Source organism: Desmodus rotundus, chromosome 1 (genome assembly GCF_022682495.2).
Source record: "Desmodus rotundus isolate HL8 chromosome 1, HLdesRot8A.1, whole genome shotgun sequence".
Classification (NCBI taxonomy): domain Eukaryota; kingdom Metazoa; phylum Chordata; class Mammalia; order Chiroptera; family Phyllostomidae; genus Desmodus; species Desmodus rotundus.
The window spans coordinates 19922620-19942524 of record NC_071387.1 but is presented as its reverse complement, the minus strand read 5'-3'; the positions used below and the strand labels follow the sequence as shown (position 1 = coordinate 19942524).

At 38.0% G+C, this 19905-nt stretch overlaps 1 protein-coding gene across 1 annotated transcript in view; it reads left to right on the top strand.

Moving 5' to 3' along the window:
- Positions 1-2434: 2434 nt before the first annotated feature.
- MUSK (muscle associated receptor tyrosine kinase) overlaps positions 2435-19905 on the top strand; it is an 80259-nt gene continuing 62788 nt past the window's right edge. Inside the window, exons 1-5 of the mRNA XM_024560115.3 lie at positions 2435-2513; positions 11565-11691; positions 12422-12573; positions 15725-15852; positions 17112-17253. Of these exons, the coding sequence (XP_024415883.2) occupies positions 2435-2513; positions 11565-11691; positions 12422-12573; positions 15725-15852; positions 17112-17253 (628 nt within the window). The remainder of the gene's footprint in view (positions 2514-11564; positions 11692-12421; positions 12574-15724; positions 15853-17111; positions 17254-19905) is intronic.

Here is a 19905-nt window from a genome sequence, read left to right as displayed (position 1 = left end):
GGACTGCTGTCCCCTTCAGACTTCAGAATTTGAAGGAGGGGATAACTTCCTGGGGTCACTGGTTCTATCGGGCGCAGTTCCTGTTGGATTAGAAATGGGCACCATGCACGCCTGTTTGATGTTTTAGGGGAAGGGGGACAGAAGACGGAGAGTTCCCACTCACAAACCCTCCTGCTGGACATTTGAAAGAGGAGGCCCCTTGAGGGGCTCGCCTTGGATGTCCCTTCGCTGATGGTGGCTCCTGATCTTGAGCTGAACTTTAGCTCACAGATCCACGGCCACCCCAGTTTCCAGAACCCCGTGCTTTATCTAGTGCTACTCATGGGAATGAGTGGTAGCCACACTGTTCATCCGCTGATTCCTGAACTTCACATTAAAAAAAATGCGCTCATCTGCTAACATCTAAATTTCCCATGAAATAAGTGGCAGTTTGCAGGATATTCCCAGAGAAGAAAGCTGATTAAATCTATATCTCTTCTATTAAAACTGCATTAGGATTATTTTGATTGCAATTTAAGAAATCAAATTAATATTAGCCAAGCCAATGAAGGAGAGTATTTATCAATTTAAATAGCAAGGAAGTTCAATAGATAGATTTGTCTTTGCATGTTGACTCTTGTTAATGGAGCATGGAAGTTTCCAATAGCTCTGGATTACCTGGCTCTTGTGGGTGGCGATCTAAGAAGGAAGAGCTTATTTTGCATTAGCTCCAGTAATATACCAGGGAGACCTTGGACTGACCAGCTTGAGCCATAAGCCCATTTCTGAACCAATCACTATGGCTGGGTAGTAGAGCTATTCTATGTAGAAAATATTTGCAATATATATAACAGTTGAAATGATATATATTATTTACATCCAAAGTGTTAAAGAAACTCCTATAAATTAATAACAAGAAAAAAAATGACCTAAAAAGAAAATAGGCAAAAGCTACAGAAAAGGAAAATGAATAACAATAAACATATGAAAAATTTTCATTACCAACAGTCTTCAGTAAAATGAACATCAATTAAAACAATGAAATACCAATTTTATTTTACTGAAATGTAAAAATTCAAAGGTAAGTATTGATGAATGTGTGCAGAAATGGATTCTCTCCTAAGTCGCTGGGGAATAGTTAAATGCACCATCACACATCCATGAATTAGAGGACAATGTAGCCAATAGAAATAACGAGGTAGTGCTGTGTATATTAACATAGCAAAATCTCCAAGACATACTGTTCAGTGGGAAAAGGCAATTTGCATAGTGGGCAGTTTTAGAAACCATTGGAGGTGCGCCTCCAGGAGGCGCTGCAGCTAAGAGTGTCATTGGGTGACAGTCCACAGCTGCTGACTCAGTAGACTTTCGGGGCCAAAGAACGAGAGTGCCTCTGATGCAAGGAGAAAAAATCTCAAAGCCACGAGGTAAGTGCAACAATAGAGATGTATCCATTGTATTATGGAAGCCCAGAGTGAGCAGCCCTAACACAATTTTGGGAAGATACAGAATTTGGGGGGGTCTGGGGTGGCTCCCAGAAAGGGGATGATGATCAAGCTGAGACAGGGGTTAACTGGGTGGAGAGAAAGGGAAAAGCATTCTAAGAAGCTAGAACTGTATGAGCAATTTATGGTTTATGGAAGCAAGAAAGCTATATATACAGGGAACCATAAGTGGGTTGCTATTATTAAAATAAGAGGTAGGGATGGATTATAAAAGATGAAGCTAACAAGGTAGGCAGAGTCCAGCAAAGCCTTCTATATCATATAAGGGATGTTTGACTATTTTTTATGTGATGAGGAGCCACTGATGGCTTTTGAGCAGGAGAGGCTGTCTGAAAAGATGTTAGAAGACCGTAAGACACAAGGCAGAGAGAATGGACAGGAGCTCTCTCTGTTGTTCAGACAGGTTGGGATAGCGTGACAGTAGTTGGGATCACAGGAGGGGAATCACAGGAGGGGAAGAAATCAAGGAATATTGAGTTGGTACAATCCGTCAGTGTTGGTAATGGGTTGGATGTGGGAGGTGCAGTGAGTGGGGGAGGAATCACAGTTAGATACACCCAGGGCTCTGGGGTGAGTGCAGGAGAAGTGGTGAATTGAATCAGATCAGGAAACCTATACTTCAGGGACTACAGTGATGGTTGCAGAAGGCATCTGGTATTGTCCTTCTGACACTGTCTTAAAAGGGATTCTAAAGGGATTTTCTTTCCCTTGTTCCTCCAGCCCTACACTTGCGTTACTGGTCTAAGTGGATACTCAGCAGCTGGCCGTGTCCATCATTACAGCCAAGTCTGAGAATTCCTGATTATACTTAGAGCCTGTGGAGCTGCTGACACAAACAGTCATTAGCAGACGACCCTTTTGTAACAAACTATGCTTTAAAATGTAAACTGCGGGGCATTTTCCTTGCATTGTCCAGAAGGAACTTTCTCCTGCCTGAGCCTGGATTAATCATGAGAGAGCTCGTCAACATTCCACTGGTACATATTCTTACCTTGGTTGCCTTCAGCGGGACTGAGAAACTTCCCAAAGGTTGGTTCGAGCAGTCTTGTCTTCTTGTTGCCCTGTCGCAGTTCTAAAGAGTGTGTGTGTGTGTGCCCTGATTGTGACTGATTCATATTATGGTGGGCTTGGGTTGTACTTGGTGCGGTAGGGGTTCAATGTGTGGAGAGCTATACAAATAAGCAATTGATTGATGGGCTCCTTTCTAGCAGTATCCCTCCGTCTTAAGTTGTGCAATGAAAAACCGAGCCAGACAGTGCACGCAGAGCCCTCACTGGTCGAGGAAACGTTAGCAGGTAGGAACATTAGACTGCAAGTTATCAAGATGTGTTTAATTTACGTGGACGTCAAACTTCAGGGTGGTCTAAATGGATGATGAGAACCTTTTAACGCAGGGCTATAGTCAGCCCTACTCCCAGACATCCAGAGTGTTCGCTTCTGAACAAAAAATCATTTCCATATTCACTTTTAATTTTACAAAACTCTTCATAAATATTTTAGTCCCTCAAAAATCAGAATTAGAGATAGATAGATGCACGCAATTTGCCTATTTAATAAAAGCCTGACGACAATGGGTTCTCAGTACCTTTGAGGCCGAGTCGTTATTTGGCTTGGCAAGAGACTGTGAAAGGTTTTTTTCAGGGCCTTTGGAATGTACCGGAAATAACACCACCTCAGGGGAAAGGAAAGCAACTTAAGAAACTGACAAACACCTGTTGCAGTAGCAAGAATGTCCACAGCGATATGGTTTCTGGCCAGTGTATTATGAAGCTGAGACTAGTGTGTTTCAAATCAGGGAAAAAGACTGGAAAATATGTGATTTGCGAAGTGACCGAGGGCTGTGTTGAAATCTTTTTTTAAAAGACATGAGAGTGGATTGAATGGTATCCATTAAAGTAAACAGTTTTCAAATTAATGTATCACAGTAGCATAAAAAGACTTGTGTGTTTTAGGACACATCCAAAGAAATTATTTTCCCTTTATATATAATTTATCAAAGAACTGAACATGCTTGCATTGTATAGGTAGGCAATGATAGTATCTGTATGTAGGTGGGAAATATAGCTCTAGATTTTGTGGTTCATTAGAATTTCTGGAGCCACAATGTCAAGTTCACATGCAAATAAGATGCAGTTTTCTTCATAGTCTGATTTCATAAACTTAACTTGTTTTGTTAGTTTTTTTCCATTTTACATAAGTGGTATGATATCTGCACATGCATTTAAACATTTCATTGCTAACTAATGCTTTGAGGTATCTGCAGATAAAAGAGAATCTAGATCTTTTCAAACAGCTAATAATAGCCAGAAAGACTTAACATTGCTTTCAGATTTTTCTAATACTTGCTGATCATATACCGGATGTCCCGTAAGACAGCACCTGGATGCTGGTACTTATGGATTGTTGTGTCTTATTTGTGCTATTTTAAACCACAAAGTTATATAGAGAGATGCGGTTAAATGCTAAAATTCGGTAAAATGTGGTCTTAGAAGGAGCAGAACAATTGATTTGGATGGTTCGAATTAGAATTTGGTGCACGAAAAAGGAAAAAATAAACCACCTTTTTTATATGAGCAACTCCTAGTTTATATTCTGGAAAGTAATGATTTTCAGTTTCCAAATTTTATAGATAAAGCCCTTATTTCAAATGTATACTATATTTTGAAAACTTCAAAATATGGTGGCACAAAGCTAACAAAATCAGATATCTTGACTTTTAAGTAAAATAATCAGATAGTTAATCCAACTTTATTTATTAATAATTTATGTGCCGCTATCATTAGAGTGTAAAATCAAAAATTAAAACAATAGTTTTACCTAGTCTACTGTACTTATTGTAAAATCTAAAATAATATGCATGTAACATCAACCTTAGCCAAAGCCACCAAGTCTAGCAGAACAAAGATCAATTAGCTACACAATCCAGTTCTGAGAAAACGCCTAGTCATGAAAGTACAGTCTTTCAAATTGTAAATGTTGAAATGCGTGGGCTGTATTGGTACAAACAAAACACAACAATGTGCTAGTATTTTAATATTACTTAAAGTAATAAAAACGTTCTACACAAACTATTTCGCAGTTGTTTTTAAATTCTTGGCAGAAGGCAATTTTAAAAAATGTTTTTTAGTTGGTATCCATTTTTTCTAAGTCCTTTATCACGAGTAAATCAGGGCATCTACCCAATAACATTTTACCAAATAGACTGTGACAGATTTAAAACAGTGCAAGGGTATTCAGTGGCTTCCTTCCCGTCAGTGTGTCATTTTCTCGATAACACTAGTAACCGACGTAGAATGCATAGCTTACTCTTTTAGTTTCGGTTTGAGATCCCTAACATTCAAAGACAAGGGCAAAGTCACTATCTGTCCAAATCATTTCAACTACTGATACTCTCAATGGTGAGCTCAAAACCACAACCCACAAGGAGAATTTTACAAACCATCGTGTATGAAAGTGGCCAGCCACATACCTTAAAAATCTTTAATGCTTTAGCACGAAGTATTATGTATACAGCAGAATTTAAATTGTGGGAGCACAGGAGTTCATGTAAGCAGCACTCAATCTGTTTAACATGCATGAAGAACTCCTGTCCACACCCCATTTTAAAAATTACCCCATTTACTAGCATACCTAAAAATTTTTGAGTCTGACTGATTTACTTTAGAAATATTTGAGTAACCTCCTCTTCTAAGATGTATGTATACAGGGATAGGATTCACAGGCTCGACATATGACTAATTCAGAGCGGGCACAGCTGTCAGTGAAATCCAGGACACCAAGTCCTGGATGAATGTTTAATATCGATGTGGATTGAAAGAGAAACTCACTGCATGTTTGGAGAAACAGAAGTTGCTTTAAATACTGTTGACCTCAAAGAACAGAAAGGAAGAGCAGAAATGTCAAGATTTCTACCGTATTTCCAAAGGGGAAGTAGGCAACGTTGCAGTGAACTGGGGGAAAGTGACAAGTGGGGGGGGGGTGAGCAGAGGACCTGAAGGAAGTGGTCCCACTCAGGAAGATGAGAGCAGAGGTCCAGAGAATGTAGATGTGCTCGTGGGCCATGCTGAGGACCCAGCTGGGCTGAGGACTGCACTTTGCTAGCAACTCTGATCTGCACCATAGTTTCACTTTATCCAACAATAGTACACAAACATGGGAGCTGCAAGGACGGCTCCCTGGATTGGTTCAAGACTGGTGCTTTCCGGGGTCAATGCGGCGGAAGGACAATGGAGTAAGAAAGTTGAGATTCTAGGGCAACACGATCATGCAGTATAGGCTGAACAACGAGGAACATGAAATAAGGACACTTAAGACCCGGGAAAGTGTTTCCCAGTGCTCAACATCTAATATTATGGACTGTGCTAAGGACTGTCAGTGACTGGTGAAATGATCGCTCCTGGCCCATGTACATTTTAGATGGATCCCTATGAGATCATGCCCTAACCCAAAGGAATGTCCCCAGGAGAAGCAGTTTCAGAAATTCTAACAGGCTGAGCCGGAACTCTCAGCTGCTCGTATCCAGTGTCAAGAGTGTGTTCTGAGATGGAGAGTTAATGATGCAACACTGATAAGTGATTATTGAGATAATCAATAAACCTTACCAGTTCCAAAGACATCATGGCAAAAATAACTTATATATTATTAAGTACATCACCAGTAGAATAAGCGTTTCAGTTTCTAAGATATGCCAAATGATGGGCAATACTGAATATCCTCTTTCTTTGGGGGCTTTGGAAAATTTCCAGTGCCAAAGTGCTTTCTCACACTGAGGAAACAGTACTGTATTCATGATGTTAGAAAACATGAATATGTTCCCAGTGTGAGCCCGAATTTATCGAAAACAAAAAGGAGTAAACACACCTGACTTCTTTGTTTACTCAATCACTTGGCCATGTGGCTCGGCAGCTATTCAGTCTGGAGTTGGTGTGGCAGTGACCCATGGGCTAGAGCCTGTAACAGGGTAATATTATGTCCTTGTGATCAAGGAGCTAGTATTCAAGTTAGGTTACTCTTTGGGTCCAGAAAAGTGTTGCATTCATCTTCATGTACTTGTTATTCATGTGGTCCTTGGATTGAGGGAAGAAATAGTGCCCTCGTTTAAACAGGCTCTGGCTGAGATGAAAGCTGGAAGAAGAAGGAAAGTAAACACGAGACAGTCCGTTGAGTCAACAAGTATCATCAAATACAACTATGTGATTGTGTCAGTAAAATTTTGAAAGCAGATTTGTTTGGAGAATTTTGGAATTTGGGCAAAATGAACGTAACAACTACATTCTGCTGAAAGAAATTGACATTGAATGTGAATCTTACTCCCCTCCCCCTATTCTGGGGGTAACTAGTACTATGCTGAAGACATGCCGAACATTTCTGTGGCATTCCGATTTGTTATAACTTTTTACTACAAAAATAATGCATTCACTTTTAACACTGTAAGATACAACAAAACAAAAATATAAAATTATACTTAATGTGCACACCTAGCAGAAATGCTTTTTAACACTTTGGTATTCATTCTTCCATTCTTTCTTTCATATATATGTATGTGTAATTTTCTTTAAAAATTTAGGAATGTATAACTTCATTGTAATGTTTAGCTTCGGCTTTAAGTCTCTATTTTTAAATAATGAAGCTTCATGATTGTTGTATCTTCCTGATGAATTGTTCCTTTTATTAGTGAGTAGTATTTCTCTTCGTGCTATACATCTTACCACCATATATTTTATTTTTTCTAATATTAGTACTGCTTATTGCTTTATCACTTTAAGTAGTGGTTACTTTACATATTTTTTTCCTTCTCTTTGCTTCCAACATTTCTGTTTCAATTTATTTAGGTGTGTCTTTTGTGTTTTTTAATCTTGTATAATAATATCTATTTTTTTATAGGTCAGTTTATGCCATTGGTATTTACTGTGATTTCTGATATATTCAGGCATGTTTCATCCACACTGTTTCATGTCTTCTGTTAACCATATCTTAGCTTATTATCCTGGTTTTCTTTCTTTCTCTCTCTCTCTCTTTCCCTCCTCATCCTTCTTCTTCCTCCTTTTCCTCTTCTTCCACCTCTTCTTCATCCTCTTCATCCTCCTTCTTTAGATTGATAGAGTTCAAGTCCCTTTTCTTCTCTTGCTACTTTGGAAGTTTGCTTTTTAATCTGTTTTTAGTGTAATCATTAATAAATTTTTGTGCTATATTCCTGTGCCGTATTTTATGTTTCTGTGACCATTTTGATAACTGGCAATCTGTACTTCTTTATCCCTTTTACCGTTTTGGCCATCCCCCCAACCCTGTCATCTGGCTTCCATCAGCACCTTCTCTGTATCTAAGAGTTTGTTTCTTCATTTACTTTGGTTTTTTAGATGCCACATGATTTCACTTACATGTGAAGTCTAAAAAAAGGAAATAAACAAAATGTTTTAAAAAATTTAACACATGCATTTAGCCATACATCTTTCTCTCCTTGTTTGCAGTTATTAAGTACTTCTATCATCTTCCCGTCTGTGGCAAAGAGCTTGGCTTTAACTATCCACTGAACTTCTTCCCTGAACTTTGATCTTATCATTGTTTATCTCTACTTTTAGTTTCATTCTTTTTTAAACGCAGAAATTCATGGTTTGTCTTTTAAATATTCCACAGTGAGTTAAAATTGCACTCAGCTTTACCACCCTCTGTGTTTACCACTGCCATCTCTCATCCCTTCCTTTTGGGTGCAGATGATTTCTTGCTGAGGTTACAGACTTCACCAACTGTTTCACAGAAGGTCTATGAGTGGTACACAATTTCAGTATTTGTCTGTGCCTTTATTTTGTCTCCATTTAAAATTATTATCTAAGCTGGCTATAGAATTCCAGGCTAAAAGTTACTTTATCTCATCCCTTTAAAGGTATTAGTCCATTGGCGTTTGGCATCGAATGTGGCTGAATAATCTCATGTCAGCCTAATTGGCATTTGTATCAAAGCAATTGATTTTATTTCTAGTAAAGTTTAAGACTTTCTATCTTTAATTTTTATAGATTTAATCCAACGTATCTAGGGATACATTAATTTTTCTTTATCTGACTTGGCACTTGGTATAACTTTCAATCTGAATATTCATGCTTTTTTTTTTAATTTTGAAAAATGATCAGCTATATATCCCCCTAGGTTATTTCCTCTGCTTTATTTTTATTTTTTTGAAACTTCCATCAGAAGTGCCTGTCAGTCTAGATTTTACATCTCTTAATACCTTTATTTGATACCTTTTATTTCTTTATTTCTTTGTACTGCATTCTGAAGATTTTAATGGCTATATTAGTGGAAAATTGGAAAAGGGTGGCTTTGGTACCTATATATGGCATTTTAGCTAAAAAATTCTGCTCTCTCATTTCAGCTGCTCTCTTTCAACCTTTTAGAAAATATATGCCTTTTATACAGGCCTCAGAAATGCAGTCTGGTTCATTTAAATAATACAGCAGTTAAATGTGCTAACCCTCAGGATAGAAACAGGTCTAGACATGATCCCTGACCGAAAGCTCGAGGTTTTTATGACTGAGTGTAGGACAAAACATAAACGGACCATACTAATAGCATCTGGGTGACAAGCACTGTGACAGTGACTGCACAGGATGAACAAAGGTTAAGGAAAAGGGCATTGAGCTCTAACAAGTCAGGGACATTGGGAGGAGATGAAGCTTTAAAAAGATTTTAAGAAAAGAATGACTTTAACAAAGGGGATAGGAGCTAAGTGAAACACACCCAACTACCATTGTCCATTTTCCTTCACTCTCAGCTAATGAGTTTGCCTTGGAGTTTACTGAAAAAAATAAGGTTATGCAGACAGTAGGTGCATCTTTTATGGCCAATGTGCCAGTTCTTGGTGTTTCATGAGGCTGTCACCAACTACTCCGCATCTAAACTACTGTCCACACCACTTACGTGGCTTTCATATGTACCTCGTGTTTTAACTAAAATGGCCACATAGTTTATTATCCAAACTCAGAAAGGGGCAGTATTAACAATGGTATGAGGATGGCAGGCGTAACTGATTATTATAGCTCATCATTTTATGTATCTATCCCACCTTGTCATCTAGATTGTGGGTCCTTCCAAGGCAAAGGTGTGATTTGCACTTCTTTTTGCTTCTAGTCATCACCCCCTAATCCATCCATCTTCCCCCTCAATCCTAGCCAAGCACTAATATATTTTCTGTTACTATAGATTTGTCTACTCTGGACCTTTCATAGAAATAAAATTGCACGGTATGTGGTCCTCGTGACTGGGTTTTTACCCTTAGCTTATTGTTTCCAAGGTCTGTCTATGTTGCAACATGAATCACACCTCACTTGATTTTATTGTCAAATAAAATGTCGTCGTATGGATAAACTGCATTCTGTTTATCTGTTGATTTGTTGGCAGACACTTGGGTTGTTTCCGCCTTTTGGTTATTATGTATAATGCTGTCGTTAGAGTGGGTGTACAAAAATCTATCCGAGTCCCCGCTTTCAATTCTTTTAGATATATACCCAGAAGTTGAATTACTGGATCACATAATAATTATATGTTTAACGTTTTGAGAAACCACCATATTTTTTTCACAGCAGTTGCACCATTTTGCATCCCCACCGGCAATACACTGATGTTGTAATTTCCCCGTGTCCTCACCAACATTTGTTGTTTCTTTCCCTTGGAATTTAGCCACTCTTTGGGTGTGAAGTAGTATCTTACTGTGGTTTGACTTGCATTTCCTTAGTGGCTAGTGAAGTTGAGCATCTTCTCATGTTGTTTTCCATTTGTACACATTCTTTGAATAAAAAGTCTGTTAAGATCCTTTGCCCATTTCTACTTGGGTCATTTATCTTTTCATCATGGTGTCTTTTTCCAATCTACTCGCATGCAGATGTGAGTTCTCTCTACATCTGATAAAGCTTAAACTTCAAAGTCCATTATTTGCAGGAGCCCTTCCTAAAACCCTTAGAAATGTGTTCATATGAAAATATGCATTTTTTATAAAATGTGGGGTAGCATCTTTTCATATGTCTCTGGGCCCTCTGTATATCTTCCTTGGAGAAGTGTCTCTTCCCTCAGAAAACTAAAAATGGAACTGCCCTTTGACCCAGCAATTCCGCTGCTGGGATTATACCCTAAGAACCCTGAAACACCAATCCAAAAGAACTTAGGCACCGCAATGTTCATAGCAGCACAATTTACAATAGCCAAGTACTGGAAGCAACCTAAGTGCCCATCAGCAAATGAGTGGATCAAAAAACTATGGTACATTTACACAATGGAATTCTACACAGCAGAGAGAAAGAAGGAGCTTATACCCTTTGCAACAGCATGGATGGAACTGGAGAGCATTATGCTGAGTGAAATAAGCCAGGCAGTGAGGGACAAATACCATAAGATCTCACCTTTAACTGGAACGTAATCAACAAAAGAAAAAAGCAAACAAAATATAACCAGAGACATTGAAGTTAAGAACAATCTAACAATAGCCAGAGGGGAGTGGGGAGGGGACAGTGAGGAGAGGGGATTACAGGAACTACTATAAAGGACACATGGACAAAACCAAGGGGGAGGGTGGAGGTGGGGGAGGGAGGTGGGTTTGGCTGGGGTGGCGTGGAGGGATGGGGAGAAAAGGCAGACAGTTGTAATTGAATAACAATAAAAATTTTTTTTTAAAACATGGGGGAATTGTTTCTAAACAATTGTGAAGAATACCATCTCTTTCCACTCTTGCTCCCTTCAGTCCCACTTCCCTTGAAGTTGACTGGTGTTGGGGTGGCCACAAACATTTTATATTTCATAATTTTATATATCTGTCCTTCAGGAGGGTGCCCAAATGATGTATCTTTGGGCTTTCCAAAACCTGGACCTGTCCCTACTAACACACAATAAATTCTAAGTCCTACTACCCCAAGAGCTTTCTTTTTTGATTCTCAAATGCCTAGTTTGCAAGTAGAAACAAAATTCTCTACATAAAATTTTTCTTCCTCTTGGCAAGCTTGTGCCATGCAGAAATACAGCTCTCTTTCAGGCTTGTGGACCTCTGACCGCTAGCAGAGGGTCAGTACACAGCTCTCATTTGCGTTCTCCTCCCGTTAGCTCCTGTCATCACCACTCCCCTTGAGACAGTGGATGCCTTAGTTGAAGAAGTGGCTACTTTCATGTGTGCGGTGGAATCCTATCCCCAGCCTGAAATTTCCTGGACTAGAAATAAAATTCTCATTAAGTAAGTATTCTGCCCTTTTTTTTTTTTGTAAGAATGTCAAGGCTGCCTTGAGATTTATCTTGACATAAAAGCAACCACAGCTCTTGGCAGTATTGAAGTTCACCTTCTATAACATATAAAATGCAAATGTCCTCAGTTTGTAAATGTAAGATCTGAACTTCAGTGAGGTGAAGGGAACCGCTCGAAGGGAAACAGTGATTTAATTGACATGGGACGTCAAGGCTGTTTGCTTCCTTATGTATCCCAAAGAACTAGAACTATGCCTGGCACTTGTTAGGGTTTCACTAAATATTTGTTTAATGAATGAATAAATATGCAGTTAATTGTTAGTTACATTTATAAATATTTAACCCTTTCTGTTGGCTACATTGAGTTGTGTATTCATTATGTCCAGCTGCTATTTCCCAGTAATTGTGGGAAGACTACTCTGTATCTTGAGTATACTTTCCCAAGTGAAGTAAACTTTACATTTGGTCTTATCAGCAGACATTCCCTTTTGAAAGCATTTTAAAGGACTCAATGGTGCTTTGATTATGGGAGCCTAGCAAAGGTTAGAATATAATGTTATCTGTATATGACTAAATAAGGTTATTCTACTATACAGAATTCACTCATTTCCTCTCACCTCTAACCTACTTCTTCACTGATAAGTCATCCGATTGGTCAGTTCACCGCAGCTGAAACATCACAGGTGAGGTCCTAACCTGGCATTTTCCCCCGTGCCCTGCAGGCTCTTTGACACCCGGTACAGCATTCGCGAGAACGGGCAGCTGCTCACCATCCTGAGTGTGGAAGACAGCGACGACGGCATTTACTGCTGCATAGCCAACAATGGCGTGGGAGGCGCTGCCGAGAGCTGTGGGGCCCTGCAAGTGAAGATGAGTGAGTGAGAAAGACAACATTCTATGGGTTTTTAAGTTGATTTGGTACATTTTGGAGCAGGCAGTAAATAGAGACTCCCACAGACCTGGAGGTTCAGAAGCTAGACAAGTTCAAGTTCAAAACATAACCTGGAGGCAGCCAATTCCATACCTCTTACTCCTGCCATCAGCCAGCCCCCTAAAGGCAAGTCTGTTAGTTCCTGTCTTCTCCATTTCCTTGCCTGGACACAGCTCTTTATTTGCTCCCCCCAGACTTCTTTCACTGAGGAACCGCTCTCTTAATTTCTTTGCCTTTACAGCAGTTCTATTACAACAAAATACATTCCCTCTATTTTTTTTATCTCTAGTTGCTAAACAAACTTTTCTGCTAATCTTTGCCTTCGTTCAGCTTGATTTTCTTGAGTGACTTTTCAAACTTGAATGACTTTTCTGCTTACATGGAGGCTATTTATTTTTTTCCCTACTTCCTGTCCACAAGGCTAGCGAGTGTTCCCGGCTAATCCCCTAGCCCTTGTTTAAGCCATCATAATTGTGATTCCTGTGCAAAACCTTTCCTCTCAGGAGGATCTGATCCATCTGACCAACTCTACTCATCAAGTCACCTACCCACTTCTAGGCACTCCGGGTATTTATGAAAGACTTTGATTCCAGTATCTTTCTATCTACCCCTACTCTTGCTGTCATCCTAGGGGATTTTAACAGTCAAGAAGCAGGACCTCTACCACTTCATCCTTACAATGCCTTGACCTCCACAAATCCAGTGATGTTTGCCTTAACTCTTTACCAGCCTACGCAATCAATGAACGGCCTGTCAGCCCCAGAAAATGGACTGTATTTAAAATCCCAGACTCTAGTATGTCATAGCCTGAACATGGACACTTCTGATTCCAGTGTTGCTTGATCAGGGAAGTGGTTCCCAGACTCATGACATGCCTCCAAATGAAGGCACAAATTCCCTCTGTCTCTCAGCTAAGAACAGAGTCTACCCCTCTCACTTCCCTACTCCCACTACACACTATCACCAACGTGGTCACGTTCTCCTGCCCTTGACTCCTCTCTGTTTCCCCTTCCACTGACCCCCAAATGGGGCTTCATTGCTCCCATGCTTAATTCTCTGTCCAGCCTGGTGTTGTATCATCAAGCACTTCTTTGCCAGAATCCTCAAATCTCATGACATTCTGTGATCTTGCTTGTAAACTCTTAAGCTTATAATAATATAATCTTTATTTTCTCCTATCTGACACCATGCTACAGATGGGGTGGCAGAGGGTGGGGGTTGGGAATCACATAAATATATATATATTGGTACCATAAAATTTAGTGAAATCCAGTCCCACCAGAGACCTTTTTTTTTATTGTTGTTGATTTTTATCATTATTTAATCTTTTTATTCTGTTATGTTTTGTTGGAGAAAATTATTAGCTGCTTCTTTTCAGTGTGAGCATATGAGATATATATTCTGAATCTTTGCAGGGCTGAAAGTCTTTACTTTGCCCTCACTCTTAGATAATAATTTAGATATAGAATTAGAGTTTAAAAGGCTTTTTCCTTAGTTTTTTGTAGACAATTAATTCATTTTCATATGATATTCTTGCAGAAGAGAAATCTTTTTCTTATTTCTTTTTTTAATAAATTACATTATCTAACTTTTTGAAAAGATTTTATTTATTTATTTTAAGAGAGAGGGTATGGGAGAGAGAAAGAGAGGGAGAGAAACATCAGTGTGTGGTTGCCTCTCACGTTCCCCGTACCAGGGACCTGGCCCACAACCCAGGCGTGTACCCTGACCGGGAATCAAACTGACTACCCTTTGGTTCGCAGGCCAGCACTCAATCCACAAAGCTACATCAGCCAGGGCCTTTTTCTTATTTCTTTATAAGTAAGTCTGATATTTATCTTTCTTAAAATTTTTTGAATTTTTCTCTTTATTTCTAGTATTTCTCATGTTCACAAGAATCTGTTAGCTGTTTTCTTCTATTGTTCCTACTTAGTTTTAGGTGGGACTTTTTGATCTAAAGACCAAAGGTAATTTTTTTTTTCAAAATCAGGTACATTTTTTTCATTTTTCTTCCTCTTCATTCTATCTCATTCTTAATTAATAAATATTAAATCTCTTTTTTCAATTTTTCATGATTCCATTTTCTCCTTCTATTTTCTGCATATCTATCTTGATATCTTCATATTCTACCTTCTTAAAGATTTATAACCACCGCCAAGCCCCTTCCCAGCACATAAATATAAATATACAATTGAAATAAAAGAGGAAAAATTCTTATTTCGTGCTCTTCTCTGTCAGAGTAACAAATTGATTATGGCACATGACCTGAAAGAAATAAAATGCATCCATTTCTCAGTCATCTGTTTTGTATCTGTAACATAAAGTTATAAGGAAATAAATTTAGTTTTCACTATTTTATGAATGTTTCAAGTAATAAAATAACTGGCATCCTTAACTTGTCAATCCTCCTATATATTAGATTAATAACTTCTTCCTCTGCAAGCTTGGAGAATAAAAATTAGCTGACATAAACTATTTCTTTTGAAAAAATTAATTTAAGAGTGTTTCATAAAATGATAAATGACCCAAGTTTGTTTTGCAGAGTATATTAACCATAAATTGTATGACAGAACTTCTCTGATTACTAATATAATAACATCTGGTTTACTTTCTAGAGAATAAATATACCTAATTTTCTCTTAGTCATCAAATTTAATGGTCAAATGAAGATGGGAACTAAAGGGAAAGTAGGTCATAATTCAAAATTATATAAAAATATAAGCTTAAGACTTTTTTTCAAGTTTTTTTTGTCTGTGTCCATAAATTATGCTGAATTGTTATGGTGACAGCTTGTTTTAGTCAACTTTTTATTAACTATCTTTGAAAGGGAAGAATTTATGAAAACTTCAGATTCCTAATATGTTTCATAAATGTGTGTTTTTCATGTTATTAATAAAACAGAGATAACCCAAACTTTTATAAATGACTTCTTTGTTATCCACTAAAGACCTGCTCTAGCACTTGGTGAATTTTATAACCTCATACGCCTTAAATTATTCTTAAAATAGATATTTAGAATTAAATAGAAAGGTAGAAACTCTAAGTTGAATAAGCTGTATTGTCTTTTTAATTTTGAATTTTTACTTCCCTTTAGAACCTAAAATAACTCGTCCTCCTATAAACGTAAAAATAATAGAAGGATTAAAGGCAGTTCTACCATGTACTACAATGGGCAATCCCAAACCATCTGTGTCATGGATTAAGGGAGATAACGCTCTCAGGGTAAGTGATTATTATGTTAAAACATGTATACAACTTGTTTTCAAGTACAGCAATCCATTGCAAACTGTGACACACATGAACTTCGATTATAAGATTTTTTTCCATATACAATATTTTAACCAAACTTAAATATTTCTGTTCCCCTACAGGCAAATTTTTAGGCACTCCAGTTGGGGCTGGCTAGGGGGAAAACCAAGATGGAAACCAATAGTGTTAGGGATGAAAAAGCGGGCAAAGTAAAAACAAACCTAGAGGCTTTTTTGTTGGTGAGTTGTTTGGTTGTATTGGTTATTTGGTCGAACATTTAGTTTTCAACACAGAATCTTAGGGACCTAGGAAATGAAAATGTAAGAACTAAAATCCAAGCTTTAGACCTGACAGTTTCTGGGAAGAGAGAGAAAGAGGAGATTTGGAAGAAAATGAATGAGAACACTCTGGAGTGAAGTTGGAGTGTGAAGCTTCAAGGCTGGCGAATGAGCGATATCTTGACAAATGCCCCAATCACCAAGATTACTCAAAAACAATTATTCACCTGCTCATTTCATACTGCCTTTGTATCTTATACCTACATAGTAGAATATTCCATGGGGAATAAATACGTGATGATATGTGTCAAATAATTGAAATACAGTATAAAATCGATTAGCTTTGTTTTATTTAAACTAAAACAGATAATGTCAAATATTTTATGGTAATCTATATAAGTCTCTGGCTTTCCTTTTGTTATAAGTATTGGTGTATTTCCAACAATAAAAGCAAGGGGTGGCTCTATGTATGTTACTAAATTTAGAGTTCCAGAAGAGAAGAGAAATGTAACATTTTAACTTTAAAAACCAATTTTTGTTTTATTTGTAGAATGTGACTTTTTTTCAAAGGACATATATTTCCCCAAGCATACTACTAGGGTGCGCAGTACATATGGTAGTAAAAAGCAATGCTTTTCATCAAACAGATTAAATCAAATAAGCCTTTTAGGAAAGGCTTATTTGTGACTTTTAGGAAATCAAATAAGTCTTGGTGTTCTCCTGTGATGAAAGACTATAAAAATAAACTAATCTTTTGGGATTAATATTAAAATTAATTTAGGTAATCTTGTACTATCTTATATAATATCATATGTTATACATGATAAGTGCCAAATAAATGTTCAAATGATATTTTTGATGATATCAGTGATGACAATACCTTGATGAAATGTGGGAAGTATGTCCTTGAGAGAGCCATGGACCTTTTAAAATTCATGTCCCTATCCCTGGCAGGAAAATTCCCGCATTGCAGTTCTTGAATCTGGGAGTTTAAGGATTCATAATGTACAAAAGGAAGATGCAGGACATTATCGATGTGTGGCCAAAAACAGCCTCGGGACGGCCTATTCCAAACTGGTGAAGCTGGAAGTTGAGGGTAAGGAGCTGCATTCCTTCCCCTGCATGGTATCAGAGGGCCTCACATTCTAGCTGAAGGCTGTGCTGTACCTGGCAAAAGCAGAGACGCGGTAGTCCAGTTCCCTCAACTGTTCCAGATGCTAGACTCTAAGGTTCAAGAGTAGGAAAGGAGCAATGGAAAAGAGAAAAAAAATTGCACTGGTGTAATAGGTCACATTTCATCTGTTGCCTACAAGCACTGGTGACTTTGCCCACAGCAGATTGAACTCGCTATGCTACTAAAATAGGAACAATAAGACACCATGTTAGAACGTCTGACTGGTGTGGATAAGTCTGCCTTGTGTACACATTTGAAGACACTTATTTGATCTCATATTAAGTAGACATGACTCTTAAAATGATATCAAAAGAAAGAAAATAATGTTTTTTTTCAAACTATATTCCGTCACAAAGGGTTGAGAACACTAACATACTGACTCAGAATGTATAACCACAAACAGTCCTAGTTCTACGAGTTACACTGTCAAAATATTTTTTCATTTTTTAAAAAATGTTCTTTTATAGTCAACTAATTCAACAACTGCTTGTGAACGTTCTTCCCTGAGAGATCAGAACCCAGATAGGGTTAGCTGTTTTATTCCTTTGGTCCTCGGATCCTTCCTGGCCTAAAATGGCATCACATTTTGCTTAAAAATGGAAACTACCAGCACACTTGTGCTAGGTGAGGAAGCTGCATACAAAACTCTTCCCAGCTCTGCCTGTTACAAGCTGTGGAATTAACCTCCCTGGTTCCCAGTTTTCTCACCTGTACAGCAGGGTTTGTTGTGGTTATTCAGTGAGGTGCTGATAGTATTTAGCGTGTCTGCCTTTTATAAACACTCACTAAGTGCTGACTATAAGAATCATCACCTATTTTCTGCTTTTCTCTTATCTGATTGGTAGAATGATTAGATTATCATATACTTGGCCTCATTATCTTCTAATTCAATTGGGGAAGACTTCTAGGGATCCCCATAGTTTACTTTTTGATTCCATCCTATTCTTAAGCCAAAATTTATCTTTTCCTACATCTCACCCTTCTCAATCATATTGGTTGCTATTTATTAGCTCCTTTAAGATTATTTTTATTTCTCAGCTAGATCTTCCACTCCCAGCTCTAATGATCTCATTTCCCACATTTACTATTACTTGAGATAACATCTTTATTACATCATTGTGTCAACTGCTCATAAAATTTCCATGAACTCCTCATGAAAACTAACATGGTTGGTGAGAATAGTGGCTGTCAGACATTAAAAAGATGTATTTTCAGCCTAGTTGCTATAATTTAACATATTCTAAATTATCACTGCGATACAAAGCTGTGTGCAACAGCCAATTGGTGTTAATTATTCAGTAAAAAATAAACATACTAACACACTCAGTTGCACACTTAGATGCATTGAATATCTGCCTGGATTCAGTGTTTCCTTGAACTATATGTGGAATGATACAGAATTAATGTTATCCATTTGTATACAATGTTATAAAGATTTTCCTCTTCAATATATGAGCTTTTATATATATAATACTGATTGTGTAGGTTACTGTCTTCATAAATATTGAAATGATTTTCTTTAGCTTTGACCTACCAAAAATTATCAAAAATCTCAATTACTGAAGTCCAATGAATGACACAGTTTGGTCTTGCCTTGCCCCTTCATTTTGTATCATGTCCAGCAGTAAAACCGAATACTCTCTTCTTTCTTCTGAACATTTAAATGGTTGTGCTCATTGCTTTGACAGTTAATATATGCTAGAGGTTTTCATTAACTTGCTAGTATTCAGAGTTGATTATATTATCTATTTTTTATCCTCATCTATGGGCATGCTTACTGATTTCAGAGAGAGGGGAAGTAAGGGGGAGAAAGAGGGAGAGAAACATTTATGTGAGAGAGAAACATCAATAGGTTGCCTCTCACACACCCCTGAACCAGGGACCGAAACCACAACCTAGACATATGCTCTGACCAGGAATCAAATGGCCAACCCTTCAATTTACAGGACATTGTTCCAACTAACTGAGCCACATCGGCCAAGGCAAGAACTGATCATATTATTTAAAGTTACCCTAACAGTAGGTAAGATGATTTTATCACACATGTCCACTTCTACTCCATCCTAGTCTCTATTCAAATAGCCAATATACATGAAAATTTGTGACATGCTTAGCACAGTTGCTAGTACATAATAAGCATTTTAAAATGGCATTAACTATAATTATTACTAGTAGAACATAAAAATTACAGCACATCTGTTTTTGTTCTTGGAGCTCTGAAAGGTTGGCTTCTACTTAAAGAAATAGTTGAGGCGTTTCCACAAGATATGACACAACATGACCTATTTAAAGGAAGGTCCAATTCAGCCAACAACTCAGAACCAGGTGAGAAGGCAACTGAGAAGCAACTGGAAGAAACCCCAAAAGCGCCTGCAGGTGCCCACTAGGTGGGCATGGGGAGGGCTGACGATGGGTCTCGGCCCTGGTCAGTCGGGACAGGATGAGCATTTGTAATGTATTGCGTCAGTAACTCTGAACATTAGTTTGAGCACATCAGAATGAGAAGTCCATAAGCGCCATTTGCGTCTGGGATAACACTTATTGAAGGTGAACACGCCTCTAATGGGGATAAGC